This window comes from Plectropomus leopardus, chromosome 20 (genome assembly GCF_026936395.1).
Source record: "Plectropomus leopardus strain MGB_pleo_1.0 chromosome 20, ASM2693639v1, whole genome shotgun sequence".
Classification (NCBI taxonomy): Eukaryota; Metazoa; Chordata; class Actinopteri; order Perciformes; family Serranidae; genus Plectropomus; species Plectropomus leopardus.
In genome coordinates, this window is record NC_142195.1 from 9,417,712 (window position 1) to 9,440,920 (window position 23,209).

Genomic DNA, 23,209 nt, shown 5'->3' on the forward strand with positions numbered 1-23,209 from the left:
AGTAATTTGAAACCTGATATCACCTTTTACATAAACATCAACATGAAATTCTGTATATTTTAAAGCCCTTTATTTTGACCAGGTTTGTGACTACATAGATATGAAATGATCAAGATGTCAAGGACAAAACGATGGAAAGAAAAGTCATGGTTACACTGAGCTTTAAGTTAATGTCCTATAGTAAGTTAGACAAGGTACAGTCTGAAATTTGAGTCATTAAAAAAATTGGTCTGTTCATCTTTTCTTAACATAAAGGAGAAAAGATAAACACGCTGATAGTTATAAAAAAAACAAAAAAAAAACACAACCAGTTCATGATCTGATCTGATCATACATCTGAATGTAGGAAACATCAGTATGAGGTTGATCCACAGTGATAACTTCCAGTTCCCTTCCAGTTGTTGAACATCTTTATAATACCATGCATAGGCCAAAATGTCCTGTATGGAAGTGAAATACTGTGTTTTTTTTAGGAAATATATATGAACTGAATGGAAACTGTGCATTATTTAAGTGGAAATGAAAGTTTTTTGCTTTAACTTCTATGAAGTAAATGTTGATTGCACAATATAATTGCTGGAGCATAATGACACGATCGGTGTTTAGATTGATTCCCTTTAAGCCTCGCTTCGCTCTGCAATTCTGTCTCTCACTGGGTACGATCACAGACTGTATAAAATAATGGATGTAGCAACTGTGATGTCATCCATTGTTGTGTGGACTCTTGTTTTGAAGCCTTGAGTTTGGCATTTTGGCCATCGCCATCTTGTTGTTGTGGAGCCAGAGGTGACCATGTTTGGATGAGAGGGTAGAGCTGTGGAAGAGCGAGGGGTGGATCTAACGGAGAACCCAAGGACACTATTGGCAGACAGTCTGTCACTCAAAACGGTGTAAATATGCGTAACTCTAAGCCTTCATAAAATGTATACAGGTGAGTTATGAAAAAATTCAACCTGCATACAGTTGACATGAATGTTGTAACTAGCTATAGAGACCAAACATTTTTTGTACCAGACTGTAAACATGTTTATTACTATTATTATATAAGCATTTTAACATGGGGATTGAGTGGTTTCTGGAGCCAACCACAAGTGACTTTTAAAGGAACTGTAGTTTTTGACACTTCTGCATTGGCTCCATTAGTCAGCCCCGGAGATTGTCGCTTGGGTACAATCCTTTGGAAAAACTAAGGCTTGATTTACGGCACAAAGAAAGTGTGTCAACTATTTTGCAACCAAAACAAGAAAAGGATGGCGCTATTCTTCTCCTTGTTAGCTATCGGTAGTTATCCCCAGTTATTAAAGCATGTCAGTGTAAGTTCTTTGCAGTTACTATGCCCAGTAGCGTAAATGACGAACAGTGGAACAACTGTAGTAAATGTAAAAAACCTGGCAAAAGAAAAAGAGCCCAGTTGCAAGGTTCTGGAGAAAATGGAAAGCGATCTAGTAACCATTGCGACAGCAGTGCCAACAAAAATACCACTTGGAAATGCTTGAGGGAGGGGGAGAAGTTGTTAATTCCACCTCGACGCTGTATTATGTTGCATTATGTTATCTTAAGATACATGTTCTTGTATTATTTTTTTCTCTTGTTATGCAATGTCATGTTCAGTAAAAATCATCATAACTTATGATATTCAGCAAAACACCTTCGGCTGGAGTCTTTAAGCGACGATTAAACAGAACAGACGCAATTAGGAAATGGAAACGGACATGATAATATGCACATACAGTACAAAGATTGTGGTCATATGTGCACTTAAACTGCACACATCAATACACAGACAGACAGACAGACAGACAGACAGACAGACAGACAGACAGACAGACAGACAGACAGACAGACAGACCTAAACACACTCTCACTTATACACACACACACACACTCACATTCCCACACAGAAGAGTCTTTAGAGATCTGGTGTCATATTTTTGTCTCGACTTCAGAGTGAGTCAACGCCGTGCTGAGTGCTGAACTCCTGGAAATCCTCTGGGATGGTGTCTGTAGAAGTGAGAAGTCAGGTATCATGAGACAAACTCCGAATCTAAAGCCAAGTAAGGACAAACTAATTCTCAGCTATAGTCTTGTTTACGCAACAACACAAAATCGAAGTAGTATTTCTGTCCCACTTTCCAGTCACATTATACAACACTTTAAGATGATGTGTTAAAACAAACCACAAAGAGACTTGCTCTATAGAATGCAATCACAGTAAGTCAAAATACAGAAAAAGAGTCAGATACGTGGATCTTAGATGAAGTGTCCCTTCCTTACCATTGCAGCGGTATTTCAAATTGGACCAGATGATATTTTCTTGAGAGAAGCAGAACACACCGAGTCGTCCTCCTCTCATGGTCGTGTCAATAGTCACACCAGAGTCTGCCACCAGCTCAGTTCCCTCATAAAACCTCGCCCTAAACAGAACACAAGACTGTTTTTAAAAATATATTCCCTCCTAGACACTTAGGGAAATTTGCTTATTCACTTTCTTGCTCAGAGTTAGATGACAAGATTGATACAACTTTCATGTTTAGACTTTAAATATGTAGTTGAAGCCAGCAGTCAGTTAGCTTAGCTTAGCATAATGAGTGGAAACCATAGTTTGTAAAAAAAAAAAATAAAAAAAAATGGACGTAGCTATTGAGATCATAGGGGGTAAAAAATATTGGTAAAGTTTGATGATGTCATCATGCTATTATCACATTAGTTTCAGTCTAACAATGTGTTATACCTTAAAAAAAGTGTATATAAAGAGTGAAAACCTGTTTGGATTTATGCTTACTTTATGCTTTGCTTCTTGCAAACCTTATATGTCACAGACCCACCTAAATTAATTTAATTAGTTTAATTTAATTCATTCATAGTCCATAACCGCTTGTCCTCTTAAGAGTCACAAGTGGGGGTTGTTTCCAAAAATGTAGAACTATTCCTTGAATCATTGAAGCAATGTCGATATGTTCTTGGATGGAATCAGTCAACGAATATCTAGAAGAGGTTTTGTCGTACCTGATGTATCCGACCTGTGGGCGGTGCTGCAGGTACCAACGGTAGGACACCTTGTCCTTCCAGCCTACGTTTCTGGGGTCCTTCCACAGCAGGCGCACCTGGTCGTTTGTGTCTCCAGTGTGCCACAGTGAGTTTCTCAAGTGCTCCCCGGGGCCCGATGTAGACTTCACAGCCTGATGAACAGCGACAAACAAAAGAGAGAAGGTGGTTGTGGGGGCGGTGGAAGTAAACCGACAATAGAAAGGCAGAAATTTAGAAAATATTTTGAGGGATAAAAAATGGATGAGTATGAATCTGCTGCCAGTGAGTCGGTGACATGACTTGTGCTCTCACCTTAAGCTGGATGCCGGGCTCGGCCACGGCTCTGAAGGGTGTCGCCTGCCAGTAGGTCTGTTCAGTCTGCTTCCACATCACCACGTAGAAGGAGGACGAGTCCTGGTAGCCGAAGATGAAGCCGGCGTAGTCGTCGTCAGTCACTGTGTTTACGTGAAATGTGCCCTCGAAGTCCACTCCACTGAAAGCAGTGTAACCTGCCAACAGACCGTGTAATCAGTATCATTATTCATCAGTTTTTATCTCTCAAGAACATTGTTTAAGTGACTGATCATTAACCAAGATGAAATCCGTCTTACCAACAGCAAGTCCGGGGTCACTATTCATGGTCTGAACAATTTCCATTCCCTGTGTGTGACAGAGACAGACTTATTAATGGAGAATTTGATCCCTTTTTTTTGGAATTCAGCACATCTTATTAAGTTTTATAATTGCAACTTAAATTTTAGATATATTAAAATTTGTTTAGCATGCACTATACATATAGTTCTCTTTTCAATGGATTAAAGCTACAATATTTTTTTTGCCAACTTCTAACAATATCTTCACCTTTTAAATAATATTTAGAACTTGTTAGCAAAAATTGCATATTCATAAGTTATGGAGAAATATTATTATTCATTTGGCGTAATCTTTGTGGCCACCTGATGAATGCAACGTCCAGCGTTCACTCCATTTTAACTATGTTTTCTTTTTGTCTTCACCATCTCCTGAGGGAAAAATCTGGCTCTTCAGCAGCTTAATGCTCCACTGTGTTCACCAGCTAGTTGCTAACTGTGTCTGTCTGATGTTTGGTTGTGAGCGCGTACATGTCTTTGCTGAAAATAGCCGAAAAAGAGGCTTTGAGACGAAAACACTAAAATTGAGAGACATGAGCTGAAACATTAGCTGAGACTAGCTTTATAGCTGTAATGTTAAAAGTAGCAGTAGATTCAGTTGATTATTCTCAGTAGGTTCATCACCACAAGTGACAAATAGGAAGTTCTGCTCTCAGTAATCTCACCTGGTTCAAAACAACCCAGTTGGGGTCAATCTGGGCATCACCCTCGGGGTCCAGCACCACCGTCTGGTAGGCCCTAAAGTCAGTCAAGGTAACCTCTGCATTCTCAGGACAATTGTCAATCCTGTCAATCACTTTGTCCTGGTCAAAGTCCGACTCACACACGTCTCCAACTCCATCATCTGAGGGATAACAGAGACAGGATTTAGATTTAAATTAAAAAAGATGGTGGATTATCGTTTCATGACCAAGGTGCAGGTGCAGAGATTTGTTGTGTGTTCAAAATCGTGTTGCATCAATTATGCAAAGTGATTTTTCTGCCTTGTCACGGTGAGGAGATTTTAGACTGGCTTTAACAAAAATGTCAAAAAGGCCTGTCTCAAAAAGACATTGATGTCCAAAAGCTGCAGAGCTGCGGGGTTTGAATACAAAACATCCTAAATATGCTGCCAACGTGCAAAAAAGACCTTTCTTGAGAGGCTATCCACATTTTAGCAAGAGAACAAGGCTGTGTTTTGCATTTGCTTAATTTAGATGGATTGTATATAAGCACTCTCCAGTCTGCATCCTGCTGTGTGAGTGTACTTTCAGATGTAGAAAAGGGACATTTGCCATGATAAAGAGTGCAATGTAGTTTCTGTAGCACATTTGGTAGTGTTTGTTTTGTGCAGTGTTTCATATATAGTTCTGAATCTGACAGCAGATATGGATTATTAAATGGAAGCAAAAACATTTTCCTCCGTACTGGATCATGGTACACTATAAAGACTCTGACGGAAGGATTCACAAAGAATGGATTGCGGCCTCTGATAGCATCATGAATTGCAAATCACTTGCAAACTCTATATGCCCCATCTCAAGGTCTGATTCACGAAAGATTTTGCGGTGATGATATTACAGCCCATAAAATTTGATTTTTCTTTGCATCTGAAGTTTAAATGTTGCCTTTGCACCAAGAACACAGTCAGCAGAAAAATGGAAGAGAAAAACAAAGAACTGCGGGCTACAGGTTCTGACTGACAAGATGTTCGAGGCACTCCTCCTTTAGGCACGGAATTTAAATGTGACAGAGTGAAGTTGTTTAGGATTTACTATCCCAGTCTGTACGTGTGCTTGAGTTACCGCCAACCTTTTAAAGACGTTAATGATTTCATCTGCTGCATCTTGTGATTAGCAGTGATTTTGTGAACTGGAGTTTTTGCAATGATGCTCATTTGCATTGATACAATGATGTTCATTAGAAAATTGGCAATTTTGTGCCAAAAGTTTGCATATTACCTAATTTAGTTATGTGCAAATAGTACAGGAGCACTGAGATGCAATTTGTTTGAGAGCACAGTCAGGGGAGCATTAAACCCTTTGTGGGTGCTTTGAAAAATTGCACTGTTTCTTTATGTCTTCGATGTGCAGGTTTGGCGGCTGAACAAGCGGTGCAATCCTTTTTTGAATTTGCCCATGAATGTGCTACAGCTACAACATCAGAAAGGTCACAGGCTCTGTGGTTCTTAGCATAAAAGCTTCTTTTTGTGCTATCGTTGCTCAGTTAAGCAAATGCATGAATGTCTTGCGGGCATCGTTTTTTAAATTCCAAAACAGGTAAATAAACTTTTGCTGTTGTAATATATTCCAAACTGTTGGCTCCACTTTAAATCCCGCAACTCCCAGACTACTAATAAAAAACACCTCACCGCACTTGATTTGAATTGACACTCCACTCCCATTGACTTCAGAGCCCATTTTTAATGTCATAAAGAGTCACAAATGGGAGCAGGCTTTTACCCAGTTAAAATACCACTCACTGTGCTCAGGGTTGCTTCGGTTGATCTGTGTGGGTGTGAAACTTGGGCCCAAAATGCCATGTAAAGGTAGGAACAGTTCAGTGAGATCACCATGCTGGTTTTCAGCCGAGGATGTCAACAGTCTGAAGTATCTAACATTGCTGCTCTGACTGCGTGGTACATGAAGAAGTGCTGGTATTTAGACTAGCACTCACTGTTGTCGTCAGTCTGGTCAGGGTTTGGCACCAGCCGGCAGTTGTCTGGTCCTGGTGGTATAGTGTCAGGGATCCCATCATTGTCGTCGTCATCATCACACTCATCACCCAGCCCATCTTTGTCCGTGTCCAGCTGTGAGCTATTTATTACGAACGGGCAATTATCCTTGGTATCCTGGTGACCGTCGCCATCACTACAGTGAAGTGACACAATCATACGATGTAAATAAAAGCTGTGGTAGCAGTTGTAGAAATAACATATAAGACATCTGCAAGAATACAACAGAGAGACTGTGACAATATTATTACCTGTCCTGGTTTGTGTCGCAGGAGTCTCCAACCAGGTCGTTGTCAATATCAGACTGAAACAAGAGCAAAGAGTTCACAGTTTTCTAGCACATAAAGTACTCAGATTACTTACTTGACTTAAAATACCAATACAACAATGCGAAAAGACTCCATGACAAGTAAAGATTCTGCATTTAAAATTATATTTAAGTAAAAGCACAAAAGTAGTATTAGCTGAAAGTACTCAAAAATCAAAAGTAAAACTACTTGTTGTACAGTAAAATGCCCCCTGTGGCCAGTGTCGGGGAGTAACTAGCTACATGTAACTACTTACAGTAATTAGATTACAAAATAAATGTAGCTATAATCAGTTACAGTTACTAATCAAAATGTTGGCGATTACAAAGGGATTATGCAAAAAAAAAAAATCTTTTCAGCAAAAAGTTTATATTTAAAAAAAAATGAATTCTGTTGCTTTAAAACTTTTTGCTGTGCAGGAATACCTTCTTTTGGCATCTTATTGGACATCAAACATCAGCAAAGCCACTGAGACAAAAGTCTTAAAGGTTTTTATGTCTTCAGCTTTATAGCCCTGTTTAAAACATTTGTTAGAAAATTAATCAAATGTTACATTACTTTGATCAAGTAATTAAAATAGCTTTGTAACTTATCACAGAGGGTAACTAGTAATCTGTTACCTATTACATTTCAAAAGTAACCTTCCCAATACTGCCTGTGACTGTAAAATGTATTATGTATGACATTATAAGATTGATGGTACCAACACATCAATATGTTAGCAGTATTTTGCTGTTGTAGCTGGTTGAGGTGGAGCTAGTTTTACAATGTGGAGATTTTGTTCTGTGGTTCAGTGTAGAGTTTGATCCTCAGAAGGGCCACACACTAAATATGAGGGGCTGTGCATTGTTTTCCATAAGCTTGTCATATATGTTTATGTAAAATATTTAGTTTTCAGATAAATGTAGTGGAATAAAAGTTAACATAAAATGGAAATACTCAAGTAAGTACTTGTACTCCAAAATGCAGTTGAGTAAATGTACTCAACTACTTTACACAATCTATCCATCTGTGTATCTGACTGACCTGGTTTGGGTTGGGGATGTCGGGGCAGCTGTCGCAGGCGTCTCCCACTCCGTCTCCGTCCCGGTCTCGCTGGTCTCTGTTCTGGACACGCTGGCAGTTGTCCAGAATGTTCTTCAGACCTGCTCACCAGTGAACAAGAGGAGACGATTAGCGCTATTTAGTAGTCAGTCCGACTCCTTCTCAGCAGTGAATATAGATTATTGTCATGTATGAAACAGGTGTATTCAGAGATGGCAGAAATGGATGTTGAGAAATAGGCAGTGCAGTAACAGAACCTTGATTCATATTTGATCAGTGTTGTGTTTCACAGTTTGACTGCAGCTCAGCAGCAGTGATTGACATGACTGACAGCTACTCTCTAAAATTGGCCTATTATTGTCTCACGGGCCAGACTTTCTAAAGCCTGAAAACAGAGCCAAGCTGAGGCAGAAATTTAGTGTTCTTTCAGACCACATAAATTACAATATGCTCAAAGGCTGAGACTTTCTGTTGCCTGATAATAAAAGTATTGTGCCCTCTCTAACCAATTTCCACGAGGGAGGGGGATTTGATTTTCCATAACCAATTACTAGAGAACCCTATGTCCTCCTTAATCCAGCGTCGTTTTAGGTCCATACTTACGCGTAGCCATGCCAACATAGCTGTGTTGCTGGGGTTTTTAGAGTGAAGTGGAGTGAAGTAAAACAAACTACACTGTCAGGTGATATTAAGAAGACATTTCTCTTCTGAAGCAATCTTGGAACCCACTAGCTTTCGGTCTGACGATGATAAAAGGCCAATATTTCAGGCTGATCCGGTGTAGCTAGGAGATATCAGAGCCAAGGACCTCTTGCTCTGTGTGCTGGTCATTTCGGCTAATTTCAATGAACAGATCTACATATGAATGCAGATAAATTAAAAAAACAAAAACCGATTATAAAGCCAAATCATTGTCATTGCTTATGGTTTCCAAGAATGCATTTTGGCCAATGAGTATTGCCTCTTCACATAGACTGTTTACCTGCCATTCAAACATATTTAAACAATACAACTCACTCAGACTGCAAATAGATTCTGTAGACATACAGAAACCAGAACACCTTGACGACAAAATCTTGCTCCGATGTGTTTAGAGTTTGCAAACATGCAGAATCTGTTTGAGATTGAGTCTATCTGAGATAAATTTTACAATAACCTTGATGGCAGCTTTTGTCCACTGTGACCCACAGCTTAACAACAGCGTGACTACAGCTTGACATCAGTAGTAGTGATTTGCTAATCTAGACCCCCGTGGCGCTCAATGGTTGTTTTTTATTATAAAAGAGAAACTGCTGTTTCATTTCACATTGCCAGACAAATCACTCAGCTTGGTGGAGTGGGCTCATTTAAAGGTCTGGACCCAGGCAAGGACTTTTGCCCAGTGATGCTGAAATTAAACTGCCTACCCCAGTTTTAATAGAGACAATAATCAGCAGATTGTTTATAGTGAAAGTAATTATCAGCTGCAGCTCTATAACAAAACAAACCATGCCATTGCCCAATTGAAATATTTCCAAATATGGGTGTTGCCAATATGGAATGATGATTACATGGACACAGTCATGGGGTATTTACCTAATCAATTTGATTTATTTGAAATTTCAATTTTGAAAGTGACACTTTCTGTCAGTTTCTTGATAAACAATGAGTGAAGTCAATCAGTGAATTTATATTTATATTTGATTAATAAATACATAATGACAGTGAGACATTACATCCATACTACTGTTTTTTTAAGGTATGTTATTTGTCATTTCACCACTGGGTTGCACTGTTGTATTTGCTATGAAAGGGAACACTAGTTTGTGCTCTGATGCTGTTTTTTATTCAGCGCAGGGAGGCAGCAGCAGCACCACAAATGCATAAAGGTCAAGCAGCAGCGATAGAGGAAAAACTATCTTCTCTCCCGTGGCGGTTTTTGAGGTGTAATCATGCTGGTGAATGATCAAAGCTTGTGTTCGCTCAGGGGTCAGACTGCTGTTGGCCTTGACTTTTTTATTTTTTCATTTTGCAGTGCTGTTTCTCGTGCCTCAGATGGCTTCTAAAAGCATCCATATTACTTAAGTGTGATATATTTCTATAACATGATTTACAGAGGTGTGCAATGTAAAATCTGTCTGTAATTTAATGAGAGCAGGGGGGAAATGTGAAGGAGAGTAATAAGTCATAACAGTGAGTGCCTTCAGTGATGCTGGTTATATAAGGATGAGCGTCAGTGTTAGTGATGTAATTTATCTCCATACCGTCTCCATCCATGTCGTCATCGCAGGCGTCCCCTTTGCCGTCACTGTCGGTGTCCCTTTGGTCAGGGTTCTCCACCATGCGACAGTTATCACAGGCGTCGCCGTGGCTGTCCTTATCGCTGTTCCTCTGGTCCACGTTGGGCTTCAACCAGCAGTTGTCCTGAGAGACGGAGAACACAAAGGTCTTATTCACAGCATGTGTATTTCTGGAATTTGTTTTAAATGGACAGAAAGTATTAGAGAAATTAGATAAAACATATTAATTAAAAATAACAGAGCCAGGTTTGCTGTTGTTCTCAGTTTCTAAGCTGTCATTCTCTGGTTCACACTGCGCTCATACGGCAGTTACTGCTGATAATGCCTTCCCAACCACATTGGCTCTGCAATTTGGCAGGATTTTGGCTGGCTTTTCAAAATAAAAGCACCCAGAGGATACCAGGAGTTTAGCAGGGACCCTGGAAAAGGCTGGATTTTCAAATTAAAAGCCCCCAGATGGCACCCAACACACTGTGACAGGACAGCCTTGTCATAGAAGTGTAAGGCCCTCTCCCCAATTACCCTCCAGGTTAACATCATTAGCTCTGTCATCGCTCTTTTTCTGTAGTTAGCACTGTTCATCTTGTTAGCACTTTTAGATGCTAGCCACAAGCCTAGCCGCCTCCATGTGAAAAGTCATTTGCAGACAAATCATAGATATGCTCTGAATATCACATACAGCTCCTTTCAGGAAACTGTGATGTGCATTTTTCACGATTTCATGACCTTTTCATAGACTAAACAATCAATCACTGTCTCTAGAAAACAATCAACAGATTAATAAATAATGAAAAAATCATCAGTTGTAGCTGTTGTGTGCTTCATACATTTGTTAAAACATTTCCACCAACCTGCTCATTTGGTATACCGTCACCGTCTGCATCATCGTCGCAGGCGTCTCCTTGACCATCCCTGTCAGCATCCTCTTGACCAGAGTTTGGAACGTAGATGCAATTATCCTGTGAAGAGACGTAAAAGAATTATTTAAAAAAAGGCCTGCCTGTCACAGCAAAGTTGCATCTGCTGACAGTTTGCACTTGGGTTACCTTTTTACAGTTCGCATCTTTGCATTTGAGTTTGTCATCTGGGTATCCGTCAATGTCGGTATCCTTCCCACACAGGTATCCGTTACCGGCCCAGCCAATTCCACACTGACAAAACACAGACAACCTTTCAGGAACTCAGACAGCATGTGTATGGAGTTGCACTTATCTGCAGTGAGTGTGTGATATCCCACCTGGCAAGTGATTGACCCGTCCCTCTCTACGCTGCACTGAGCGTTGATGTCGCAGGGGTTGGTCAGGCTGTTGCTGCAGCTGATCTCTGGCTTACAGCCCTTCACCTGATCTCCGGTGAAACCTGTCTTACAGCTGCCGCAGTGGTATGAGCCCTGTGCAGGAATGAGGACATCTGGTTTTATTGAACGTACACACAAATAATTGTCCTACATGAGCTATGTGTAGTATTATAGTGGATAATATTGGACATTGGTCTTACCACGGAGTTGTGACAGATTGAGTTTGCAGTACAGCCTCCGTTGTCGGGTCCTTTGCATTCGTCAATATCGTCACAGACCTTAATTGATAAAAGTGAGATGTGAAATCCTCCAAAGTTTTGTTTTTATGAGCAACTCAGAGAAATAAGTATTTAAATTTCAACAGCTTCCGAGTACTTCGTATTGAAATTTAAAACACCACTGAATTCATAGCCTTGAAATATTTTACTTTGAAAATTCTAAATTCACCCCTTTGAAATTAAAATATGGAAAGTTTTTGATTTGCACTTTCAAGAGCTGGACTTTTTAAATGTTCACAACTTCAGATCCAAAACTTAAAGTTTTAAAAACAAAGAAAACAAATAGATTCAGGTTGCTCAAATTTGATTGGTCAAATACAGACTGAAAAATGCTTGTTGCAAAAATCAAACAGAAGATTAGATACAGTACACTTAGATTTTACATAAACAACACAATTTGGACGACTTACCAGAGCCCATCGTTCTCCCTGGTAGTTATCATTAGGTTTCAATTTTCAAGCTGCTTTCTTGGATCACATGACAGACAGACTGTGCTCCAATTTTTTGTATCTGAATTTAACCAATCAAACTTGAGCAACTTTTATCTTTTTTTTTTAAATTCTGAAACTGTAGATCTACTCAAGTACTGTACTTTTATACAAATTGAAGTGCTTGTACTTTACTCTACTTCGGAATACTGTATATACTTATATATACTCCACTACATTTCAGAGGGAAATTGTTCATTATCGGATGACATTATAGGAAGCTGTTCTAGGTTCTTCTTTTCCCATATCTAACAATGGATCTTCAAAATATCTGTCCCCATTATTTTTATTATGATTATGACTTTTTTGCCTCAGCTTTATATTTATACTGGTATAGGTGACCAGTAAATAGTTTATTGATATCACATGTATACTTAAAAATTACAGCCTAATTTCAGGGCTAAAATCTAAAGCATTCCCCTGTAAACAAAGGTTACAGGGTTACCCCTTTTAACTCTTCTAATAATGATATTTTATGTCTTCTTTGATCGTTGCTAATAGTTGCAAGCATCCCTTCATAATCGAGTCTCATTTTGTTTGTGTGTCCTCTGCATTTTATCCACTCTTTTACCTGTTTGTTGGTCTGAGCAAACACAATGCCCACACCCTCAACTGCCAGGCCCGTGTAGCCCAGCGGACAGGCGTCACAGCGAAAGCCCGGGGCGGTGTTCACACACTTCACTCCAGGGAAGCAGGGGTTAAACTGGCACTGCAGGAAGAAAGGAGGACAGGAGCGCTGTTGAAGCTGCAAAATGTATGTGGTTCTCACAGGGCTTCTCCCGAAAGCTTTTAGGTTTGATGACACTTTTGCTCATGCAAAAAAGAGAATGCTGAAGGGGCCAGTCCTTATAAAAAGGGGTCAGTGCAAACACGAGAAGACAAGACAGTTAAACACTCATGCACACACACACACATCCTTGTACTTCTATCCTCACAAGGACCTCATTAACAGTAATGCTTTGACTTTAACTGAATTCCCAAACTTTTACCTTTACTTGTGGCTTTCATTCCCGAACCCCATTATACCACATTAGCTTCTGTGAAGCTGCATGTTATTCCCTATCCCTCTCTCCTCATTTCCTCTCACCTCTCTGCTGCGTACCTTTGAATACAGGGCAAAATGCCTGAAAATAATTTAAAACAGAGCATCCAAAATAAATAATACTTACCTCGGGCTCAGTTTACTAGTTTGTCTAGACAGTGGCAGAGTTTCTGTGTGGAAATGCACACATTTTGAAAACAGACCAACAGCCTCAGGCCCATACTTACCTCATGGGAATTTAACAAAATTTGTACAGTACCCACCCCTTCAATATCTTCACCTAGCCATAAATATAATTTTAAACCCAGAATAGAGCCCTAAAATACAAGAATTTAAGTTGGGCAAGTTTGCAACAAGTCGCAAAGAAATAATTAACTCCAAAATGTCCATTCATATATCAATGTATGTATCAATGAACTCCTGAAGAAAATTTCACATGCATACATACATTCTTGCATGCCTCTACCGCGAACAAATAATCAAAAAATGGAAAAACATTCTTGATGAACTGAAGTTATAGGGGGTTGTGTTTGTACTGGATAAATGAGACTTGGATTATACTGCACAAGTTGTTAAAGAGTTTTTTAAACATATGTTTTGATATAGTTTTGCTGTTGTTAAGCAGGGACCCCATGACTCAATTCAAAACTTTCCGCCATGGTTTGGATTCTTCGATCACTATAGAGGGCATTCGACAAAAATGTTTTTTTTTTCACAAATTCAGCATAACACAGGGTGAGTAATTGATATACAAATGATCATTTGAAGGGTGAAGTGTTTCTTTAAGAATGTCCTTAAACTAACACTGATTCTCACAAGAATCAGTGGGAGAGAAACACACCCACACAAACTTAATCTTACCTCGTCCACATCATCACAGCTGAAACCATCTCCGGTGTACCCATCAGGACACGGTCCACACTCGACACCATAAGCTGTCTCTATACACATATCGTCACGGAAACAGGTACCCGGGGCACACCTTTGTTTTGGCACCTCATTACCACCCAGACCTTTAAACAACAGGCGAAAACACATTTAATTCATTGTGCTTTTTAAATTTTGTTTGGTAAACAATCCAAAAATATGAATTAAGCATCATACAGGGTTCCCACAGTCATGGAAAACCTGGAATAGTCATGGAATTTCACAATCCTATTTTCCAGGCCTGGAAATGTCATGGAATTGGTAAAAATCATTGAAAGTTTTGGGTAAATCATGGAATTTTGTTGTGTGTAATGAAATTTGTAACAGTGCTCTTCCATGGGAAACTTTGCACGTGATGTAACGAACATAACCACCTATTAGAGACTGGAAACGGTTGCTGTTCAGTTTTTAGACATTTGCATTAAAGTATACCATACAGTTCTGTTAATGTTAAACGTTGTGAATGGTCATTAAATTTTATTATGGATCCTCAGTCAGGCAAAAGTTATGAAATTTTGTCCTTGAAATGTGTGGGAACCCTGATCGTATTTACTGGCGAGTGACATGACTGTTATTGAACACGATCTTACCGCAGGCCTGACACTCTGAGATGGTGTTTCTGAGAAATGAGGTCTCTTTGACCTGGAAAGGGTCAAACATAAACAATTTTATATGCAGTCAGGCAAGCTGTCGGGAAGGTCAGGGGTGAGGAAGCAGGATTAAGTGGCCTCAGAGGAGCTGTTAGTGGTAGTCACCTGCTGGATGAGGACGTCTTTCAGCTCATTTATCACCTTTGTTAACTCCAGCATTTGATTGGACAGCTGCTTCGTGTTGACCCCTAAGAGAAAGGGACTGTTATTTTGTTAAACTGAAGCAGAGGTGGGGTATTCTCATTGCTTTCTCTCAAGTCACTCTGACAAACACTGACTGTTGTTTTCTTAACACTGGGATTGTTTTCCTGTGAAACATTTGGCCATCTCTGTGGACATTTGCTTTCCACAAGAATCTTACCCAGAGTTTGGACGGAGTCTCTTTGTTGGAAGTGACAGTCTTGTAATGAAGCAACATTCTCAAATGTGTCTCCAACCACCAGCTTGAGCTCGTCTAAACTCTCCTGTTGGAATAAAACGGGTCAAAGTCGACTGCTAGACCATCTGGAAACCTCCAGACGCTTTATTGGAACAGAAACATATTCATTATTGTATGGAAATACTGTCACCTGCTCTCTGGCTTGCATGGTCTTGAGATCCACCATACCATAGCCTGCTTGCAAACCCTGGAAGGCAGCAGGGAGATCCCTGACCGTCTCCACCAGCCTGCAGTCCAGATGCAGCTCCACCCCGCCTGGCCCTTGCTGCTGCAACCCCTTCAGGTGGAACAACAGTCGGTGCTGTTGGCCGTCTGCCAGCACCAGGTTGTTGAAGGTGACTGAGCTCATCCTCTTGTCAGTCCGCAGGTAGCGTAACACAGCTTTGAGAGGACAGCGCAGGGGAAGAGGGAGCAAAGAAGAGATAATAGCAGAGCATAGAGGAGGGGGGGATTACTGGAAGCATTTACTGTAAGGGTTGATTCATCCAAATTACAACAACACTGCGAGTCTGCAGCCTTGCTTACGGCTCTGAAAGGCCGCACTTAAACACAGCGTTGCTTTGAGCTAAATGGTAACATCAGCATGCTAACAAGGCAGGGTGTTCTCATGCACTGTTCCTATGTATACGTAAGAAAAGTAATGCACTACAATTCTTATAGAACCCACGTAATCATGAGCATCATGATTATGTGGGTTCATGATTACTTTTTTAAATATCGCCCCAATTTTCTTCAACAGAGAACCAGTGGGATTTTTCCATTGTATTTTGGATTATTGCAGAAATTAAGGTCTGTGGTTAACAAAAGTTAATGATACTGTCATGTTTTGTTCAGCAAGATAATTTTGACTAGTTAACACCACTTTTATGATTTCTGAAGCATAAATCTAATAGCCAGAAGTAAAAAGCTAATGGTAGGCCATCAACAAACTATACCACAGTCACATGACTTCAACATCTCTACAACAACAAACTGTAAAACTGTATCCAGCGTGATGACACTCTTTAGTCTCATTTAGCCACTTGTTAGCAACCGTTTTTTTAAGACACGAAAAAAGCTTCAAAATTCATGAGAGGTGTATTTTCTGACATATATTATGTCTTAGAACAAAACGTGAAAGTTTGCTAAACTACAGACCCTATTTCAGGCATCTAACCAAAAACCCATTCAAAAAACCCATTGACTACAGCTAACTTATTTCAGCACATCACACTTCTTAGGCAGGCTGTGATTGAGTGTCCAGTGCACTGACTGGAATAAACAAGACATTAGTATAAAGACTGAAAAGACGTAGGTTGGGCTGGTGGATGGGTCAAACAACACGGTGAATATGCTAATTTTAAGTAGATGTAATGGTTACCACGTTCACCATAGTAGTGTGGCATAAAAGCATGCTAAAATCTACTAACAAGTCCCTGTGAAACTAAAACAATGAGCTGAAAGATGCTAAAATGCTCCACTGATGTGAGACGGACAGCAGAGTCTTATGATAATTCACTCAAAACACAGTTATTCAACACATGAGTATAAAATGTTGATTAGTGCAGCTTTAAACTGCACCAGGGTCTCTTTCGTGGTCTCCTACCTCTGTTGAGCTTCCCCATCACCGTGAACTCAAAGTACTTGCTGTTGTCCCTGGGGTTGTACAGGGAAAACACACTGGTTCCGGTCTTGGGCTGCAACTTGAAGGAGGTTAGGATGAAAGCCTCGTTCACCCCTTGCTCGGCCAGACCCCCCTGCAGCAGGTCTGGCAAGCAATCAGGCGAGGTGAGCAGATCATAGACTGTTGACAGGGATGGGAAAAGAGAGAAGCGGTAATGCACATGAGTAATGGATGATGAGATGTATGAATATTTACAACCTGCAGCCGCTCCGATCCCTGAGTAAACACATCCTGAGTCGACGAGGAGAAGATGATGATGTTGACCCAGTGTTTGTTGCTCTTGCGAGACGCTGTGTCAATCAGTCAGCGCAAACTTGGCAGGCAGAGTTGGCTCAGAGAAATCAGAAAGACGTGGATTTCGAAGCATATCAGAGCTGTGACACTTAGGTATGTGGTGTTCTTATTACTTTTTTGTTAGATCCACGCCAAAGCTGCTCGGCTGATGAAACTTATGTGAGCTCTCATTTTCAGCCACAAGTCATTTATCGTTCTCACAGGCAGAAAGGTATGGCAGGCTAAAAACACATCTACTGACAAGCTGCTTAGTGGGTGTGAAAAGCCAGAGGGACGCTGTACACCTTATGGTTAGAGTCCTCCTTTAATAAAGTGACTTGGGATCTGGGCAGGCCACTAGAGGATGTGCAGTGAATCTGCAGTCCGCCATCTGCACGCATCATGAATGCACAAGCACCCTGAAAGCAGTCTGCAAGGCCCACAGTCATGAGGGAGCAAAATTGCTCCCAAATGCTCCCAGAGATTGGTCGCTGTCAGCCAAGATTGCGAAGCATGATCCCCAGATGAGGTCTCTCCTTTTTTTTCTTTTAACTCTCTCCTCGTGTTTTGTCCCTCACATGCTGCATTTCAGTGAAACACGGGGCTTAAAAAAATGTTAGTTAAATGAGACTAAGCCACTGGACATGGCTGCTCACATAGTGTTGTCAAAATCCCTTTGCCTGAAAAGTAGATGACTAGTTTTGTATTCGTGATTGCAAAAAGATGACCTGTTGAGCAATACGCCGTCTCTTTTTTACTAATCAGTTGGTTAAATTGACAAAAGTCCAAAAATGAACAAAACAGCAAGAGAGCAACTGAACCTCAGTGTGTGTTTTTAGAGTTTCTGTAGCACTACAAAGACACACTTGTACATAAAACACACAGTCTTACTGTCCATAAATCTTCTGGACAGAGGGCTCTGTGGGGGTCAGGGTCATCTTACACCAGAGATCCTGAGAAAGTGCCTCGTTTCACCCCCTGATTAACCTCCGATTTCAAGCTTCATAAAACTAGTTCAGCTGAAAGCCATAAAATAATCCAGAGTCATGTCCTCTCCTTAACACCGGCATATAAATCTATCACGGTTACAGAGCACTATAAAGGGTACAAATGGTCAGCATTCTTCATTTTACTGCTTTACAAATACTTCCCATTTGAGGGTGTACAAGCTATGATTTATCATAGTTTCCTGTTTAAAAGTACCTGGTCGGGCATTAGTAATGACGAGAGAATTACACCATCACCATCAGCACATAATTAACATAAACAGTGAGGTCACATTTTCACAGTAATCGACCTAATAGAGGCAGAAATCTATTTCATGATGTAAAATGGTGTATTTGGCTCTCAGCTGCAGTTAAAGGGGACCTATTGTGCAAATTTTCAGGTTCATACTGTATTTGTTTCTAATGTTTACTTGTTTTTTATGTTCAAAAACGACTATTTTCCTCATGCTGTCTGTGCTGGAACGCCTGTATTCACCAACTGTTTGAGACACTCCATTTTAGCGTTTCTTTAAGAATCCCTCCCTTAAATGCCCAGTCTGATCTGATTGGTCAGTGGTTTTCTGTTTTCCATATCTTGTCATCTCTGCACTGCCATTGTAGCCAGTGAATGACTGTAACGGAAAATGCTGGCACTTTTTAAAGCAAAAAAAATACAAATAAAAGCTTCCAAACACAATTGGATATGTCCCAGCAGGAATATGATCCACAATCAGGGAGAAATAAACACAAAATTGGCAACAAAGATGACATGTTTACCTGAGGTTAACATGTAGCTTCATGCAGCAGTGTAGGCTATGTAATGTGAATGTAATGTACATGTTAAATGTATAAAGACATCTAGCTCACTATAATGTCATATTGTGGCCAGAATAGAAAAAATGATCTTCAAAATGGTGGGACATCTGAGGTTTTTGTTCACAGGGATCTTGCTACCTCTACATAGGCCAATGTTTAACCTCATTATTTGAAACTCTGGCCCTGTTTAATATGAACATGCTTAATTTGAATACTATATGTAAGACACAAAATACAGAAAATCATAATAGGTCCCCGTTATATTTGCCTGAGACAAAAACATAAACCTTCTATGACTAAATAACTTTTCTTTTTTTTCTTTTTAAATTTGGGGGTAGCAGAAACAAGTTGTGAACACATTATCTTATTGCTTTTAAGTTGATACGTCGAACTTGTTAGCAAACAGTTGGTTAATTACACACCCAGCAGTTACAGAGAAACATTAACATTCAATTAGAGCCAATGGAAGAATGCAAGTCCAATATCTCTTTTAGCTCAGTTTTTGGTCTTTAGCAACTCCTTAGGGAAATATCAGGCTTTTTAGATGCCAAATGTTCCATTGTGTTCCCAGCTAGTCACTAACTGTGTCTGTCTGCTGTTTAGTGCTGAGCAGGTGTACTGTGGCTTTTTAGAGGGTTTATTTTTCTTTTTACTGAAACAGCTGCCTGCTGTTGCCTAAAACGACACTATGAGAGAACCAGAAGAGTAAAGTAACAGACGGGCAGCTAAAAAATGAGCTGAAATTCTCTATAAAGCACTGTAAAGCTGAGGGGAATTGTAGATTCAGGTGATAATTCTCTGTAGGTTCATCACTGAGAGCGACCCTTCTCACATTGTCATTTGATACATTGTAATTATAGATATATTGATTATAGCTGCTTTAAAAGTGTGCCTTGTCCCTGGGCAAGGAGTCTGTGCCCAGAGTAGAAAGTGCATTTTGAATTCTGGTAAAATCATCTCCCAGTGAAGTCATCCTCGAGACATTCATATCGATTAGTAACCCCTTTCAGATATAGAATGGCTGTTTTGTGCTACTCAAATCTTACCTACCGCAGCTTTAAAATATGTCTGCTAGATTTTGAACAATTACAGACAATGATTCAACTGCTAAGGAAATGATGGATGATAAACTCCATTAAACTGGACTTGTTTTATACATAACATCAGGCAGCCATTGCCAAAAGATTGTTGGGATTAATGGGTGCATGAAAGGTACACCATCTATCACCAGAGTGATTTGTAAGAAGCTGATAAACTATCAACACCAATGTTTTCACATGCCGTCTGCAGCTTGTGTTTTTGTGCGTGACCTTGAACAAATTTGTGTGTGACTGTGAGAGAGGGAGAGAGTTTGTGTGACTTGAAGTTCAATATTGCGCCCAGATCATCTCTGATTATTCCCATGTGTGCGACTTTAGCTGGGACTATGTTTGAATTAATACGAGCCAGAAAGCTGAACCTCCTGAAGCCGAAGTAATCAAGCAAGATCTGGCTGGATAGATATGGAAAGCAGGGTGACTCTACTTCAGCAGAGAGATGTCTACTTTTATTCTTTATCTTTTTCTCACTCCTGTCACAAACCACCCAAAAATGCATTTGATGGCCTCATCTCTTCTCGAACTGACGGGGAGATTTAGCATTTTATTCGTACCTCAGTGAGTATCACACACCATGTCTAATCCTTTGTGTTCTTTGGGCCTGCATATGATATTCTCTTTCACAGTGTCTGCTTTATCCATTATGCATTGAACTCATACATAGTGTGTTAAAATACCCAGTGGTGGAGCCATTAAATCTTTCTTGACAGATAATGAAAATGGAGGATTACATCACACCAAGGATGTCAGAAAAATGCGGCATTCAAATGAAATCAAAGACGTCTTTCTTTGTGTGTGTGTTAACATTTAAAAAGAGAGCCTAAAAAGGTTTTTTATTCTTCAATTGTTGTCATCCCCCAACAGCAACCACAGCTGTTGCAATTGGTTATCGCCAATCAATAACACATTTTGTTCAAATTGTGATGACATTTAAATAATTGACATTAAAAGCTAAATAAAACACTTAAAATAACACTCACCTAAAGCCTGGGCTTCCACGTGTAAGCTCAGTTTTAACAGCAGCTGCAAGGCCAGAATCAGGGCCGTCCAAACACCCATTTTGTCCTTCCAGCTGGTCCCAGATCAGCAGTTTCTTTGGAGGGACTTTCTGTGACACAGTGGCAGTTTCCCGTATGTCTGCGCCTGCTGTGAGTGGTGCGTTTGTGTCCTTGCTTCCTTTTTGAATCAGAAGTGAGAAGTCATGGTAATAGAAGCTGCTGACTGTTTTTGTGTGTGTGTCTCAATTGGTGTGTGAATGTGAGGATCGCAGGAGTCTTGCTGAGGGAGGAGCATCAGGACCCAGAACCTGCTCTTAAAACCTTCCTCAGACGGCCCCATGTGGAGAAGGAGTGACCTGGAGAAACTGTTTGCATTGGCTCCAACTCACTGCTACCAAATTCCCACAGGCTCTTACACAAATGTACATGAGCAGCTAATAATCCAGTCTAGGAACCTAATGTTTGGTTATTGAAACTTCATGTTTCAACTCAAATTGAGCCTGGAATATTTTTAGAGTCTTGAGTTCACGCTTGGGGTGAATTTCTTAAAAAAAAAAGTGTTTCCCTCCTCCAGCAATCAGGCTTTGAGTATTTATTTCACACTCTGTCTGAAAACACAGACAGATTCTTTCACTTTCCCTCCAGGGATCAGATGTGACACCTTCCCCATGTGCCCTCGTTTCCCCCCTCCATCCTGGGGCAAAGTCAGGAAATGAGCGCTCTGTGGAGCCCACGCCTTAACAAGCCGTATTAAGCGGCCAGCAGAGCTTCAGACAGGCTGCTGGCTCACACGGCCTCCAGGTCGTCAGCAAGTCTGGCACCACGCAAGTTGCCACATTTGGCAGAGATGAGGAGGCTCGGGTCTTAATGATGTTTGTTTTTCCGTTCCTCTTTGCACGTTGCATCATTTTCTTAAGCCTTGTTCCATGACTGAGCAACTGAGCATTAAATAATACCGAATTTGTATGAATGATGTTTCACTAATTCAACAAAAGCCAAGTCTCAGTGGCTTTGGGATGATGTTCCTACTTAAAAAGATAAACACAAGTATCTATAGCAACAAGCAGCAGCAAATGTGTTGCACAATAGTTTCCATACGTCTACCACAGGTGTTCTTGTGGTTAGTCTTTACACGGCTGCCGTGGTATTTTGTTTTGTGCCGATATGGACTCATTCCAGTCAGGAACAGGACACCCAGAGTTTTATCTGCCATCTGATTGGTTTCCAGAATGAGCCTTTGCAGGCGTTTGGTCTCTGGATCGCAGAAAGGCCCACAGACCTCCATGCATGGTCTGCAGCTGTGGTCAGGAGCTCTATAGACCACATCAGTCCACTGGAGGACCTGGGCTGAGTCACATCATGGTGCGGTTGATGAGGTCAGACAGTGAGCACCGCAGCTGGCTCGAAGATAAAACCAAACCCCAAATGTCTCTGACAACATCTCCGGACTATTTTTATTCGTGATACCGATATGACCGAATCCTGAGACTCTGACATTCACACTCGTAACTCAGCTTCTCTTTATATGGTTCGTTGGCAACAGATACTTAAGATTATAGCATGACTGTACCCACAATGACGACATGATATACCGGGTTACCACGACCTGAAGCAGTGGTTTCATGCAGCATAAAAGGACAGTAAGGGCTGTTAGTGCTCTCAGCGGAGGTCTGACAATTTGCATTTTTCAAAACCTTTGAGCCGAAAGTAAACAAACTGATCGAAACAGGAATGATTAAAGGTGCATAATAGGAAGCATGTGGCACGTATATAGCTACACAAAGGAAAATGTTTTGTTGTAGTCCATGGAAAAAAACAGTAAAAACATGCATGACCTACAAATATTTTTTTAATTGTACGTCTTCGCATCAAAACTGTCCACGGGGGAAATTCATCCTTCACTGTTTTGCTCTTTGTTTGTCCTCTTTCTTACTCATCTTTAAACATTTGCCTTTACTCATTATCAAAACATTTGGGTTTTGTTATTATTCTTCTGTTACATTATGGTAGGATCATTTATCAAGCTTCTTGGATTTATTTGCCAAAAGTACAACTGTATCTCTTCTCCTACTTCCTGCCACCCTACTTAAGACACCCCTGCTTGGACCATATCTATTTTCGAATTTGGCCTTCATTTTCAGTGTGCGCCAGGCCAATGAGACACCCCATCAGACCTGAACATTTGCTAGGCTTGCGTAGGATGGCGAAGTATGTTGTATTTTTTCCCTTTAGGA

The 23,209-nt window shown here is 40.4% G+C and overlaps 2 protein-coding genes across 2 annotated transcripts in view; one reads left to right on the forward strand and one right to left on the reverse strand.

The window, feature by feature from the left end:
• Window positions 1-23,209, forward strand: part of LOC121960073 (uncharacterized) — a 112,189-nt gene that overhangs the window by 15,770 nt on the left and 73,210 nt on the right. The gene's annotated exons all lie outside the window — the stretch shown is intronic.
• Window positions 49-21,250, reverse strand: thbs4b (thrombospondin 4b). Its single transcript, XM_042508975.2, has 22 exons — window positions 20,958-21,250; window positions 16,728-16,925; window positions 15,273-15,523; window positions 15,065-15,167; window positions 14,809-14,891; window positions 14,644-14,695; window positions 13,988-14,139; window positions 12,656-12,793; window positions 11,519-11,596; window positions 11,259-11,411; window positions 11,068-11,172; window positions 10,873-10,980; window positions 9,986-10,145; window positions 7,725-7,843; window positions 6,642-6,694; window positions 6,333-6,526; window positions 4,343-4,521; window positions 3,639-3,687; window positions 3,340-3,536; window positions 3,007-3,179; window positions 2,275-2,414; window positions 49-2,001 (listed from the first exon to the last, which is right to left on the reverse strand). Exons 1-22 carry the CDS (start codon window positions 21,034-21,036, stop codon window positions 1,943-1,945), a joined length of 2,823 nt encoding a protein of 940 aa, XP_042364909.1. The 5' UTR covers window positions 21,037-21,250; the 3' UTR covers window positions 49-1,942.

What these genes read in the sequence shown, in the direction of transcription:
- thbs4b (XM_042508975.2), bottom strand. Translation starts at nt 21,036, where the DNA reads ATGGGTGTTTGGACGGCCCTGATTCTGGCCTTGCAGCTGCTGTTAAAA. An exon ending in AAGATGCGAACTGTAAAAAG is followed by an intron (nt 10,981 to 11,067) that starts GTAACCCAAGTG and finishes GTCTCTTCACAG; the next exon opens with GATAATTGCATCTACGTTCC. An exon ending in CCACAGGTCGGATACATCAG is followed by an intron (nt 2,415 to 3,006) that starts GTACGACAAAAC and finishes TGTTCTGTTTAG; the next exon opens with GGCGAGGTTTTATGAGGGAA.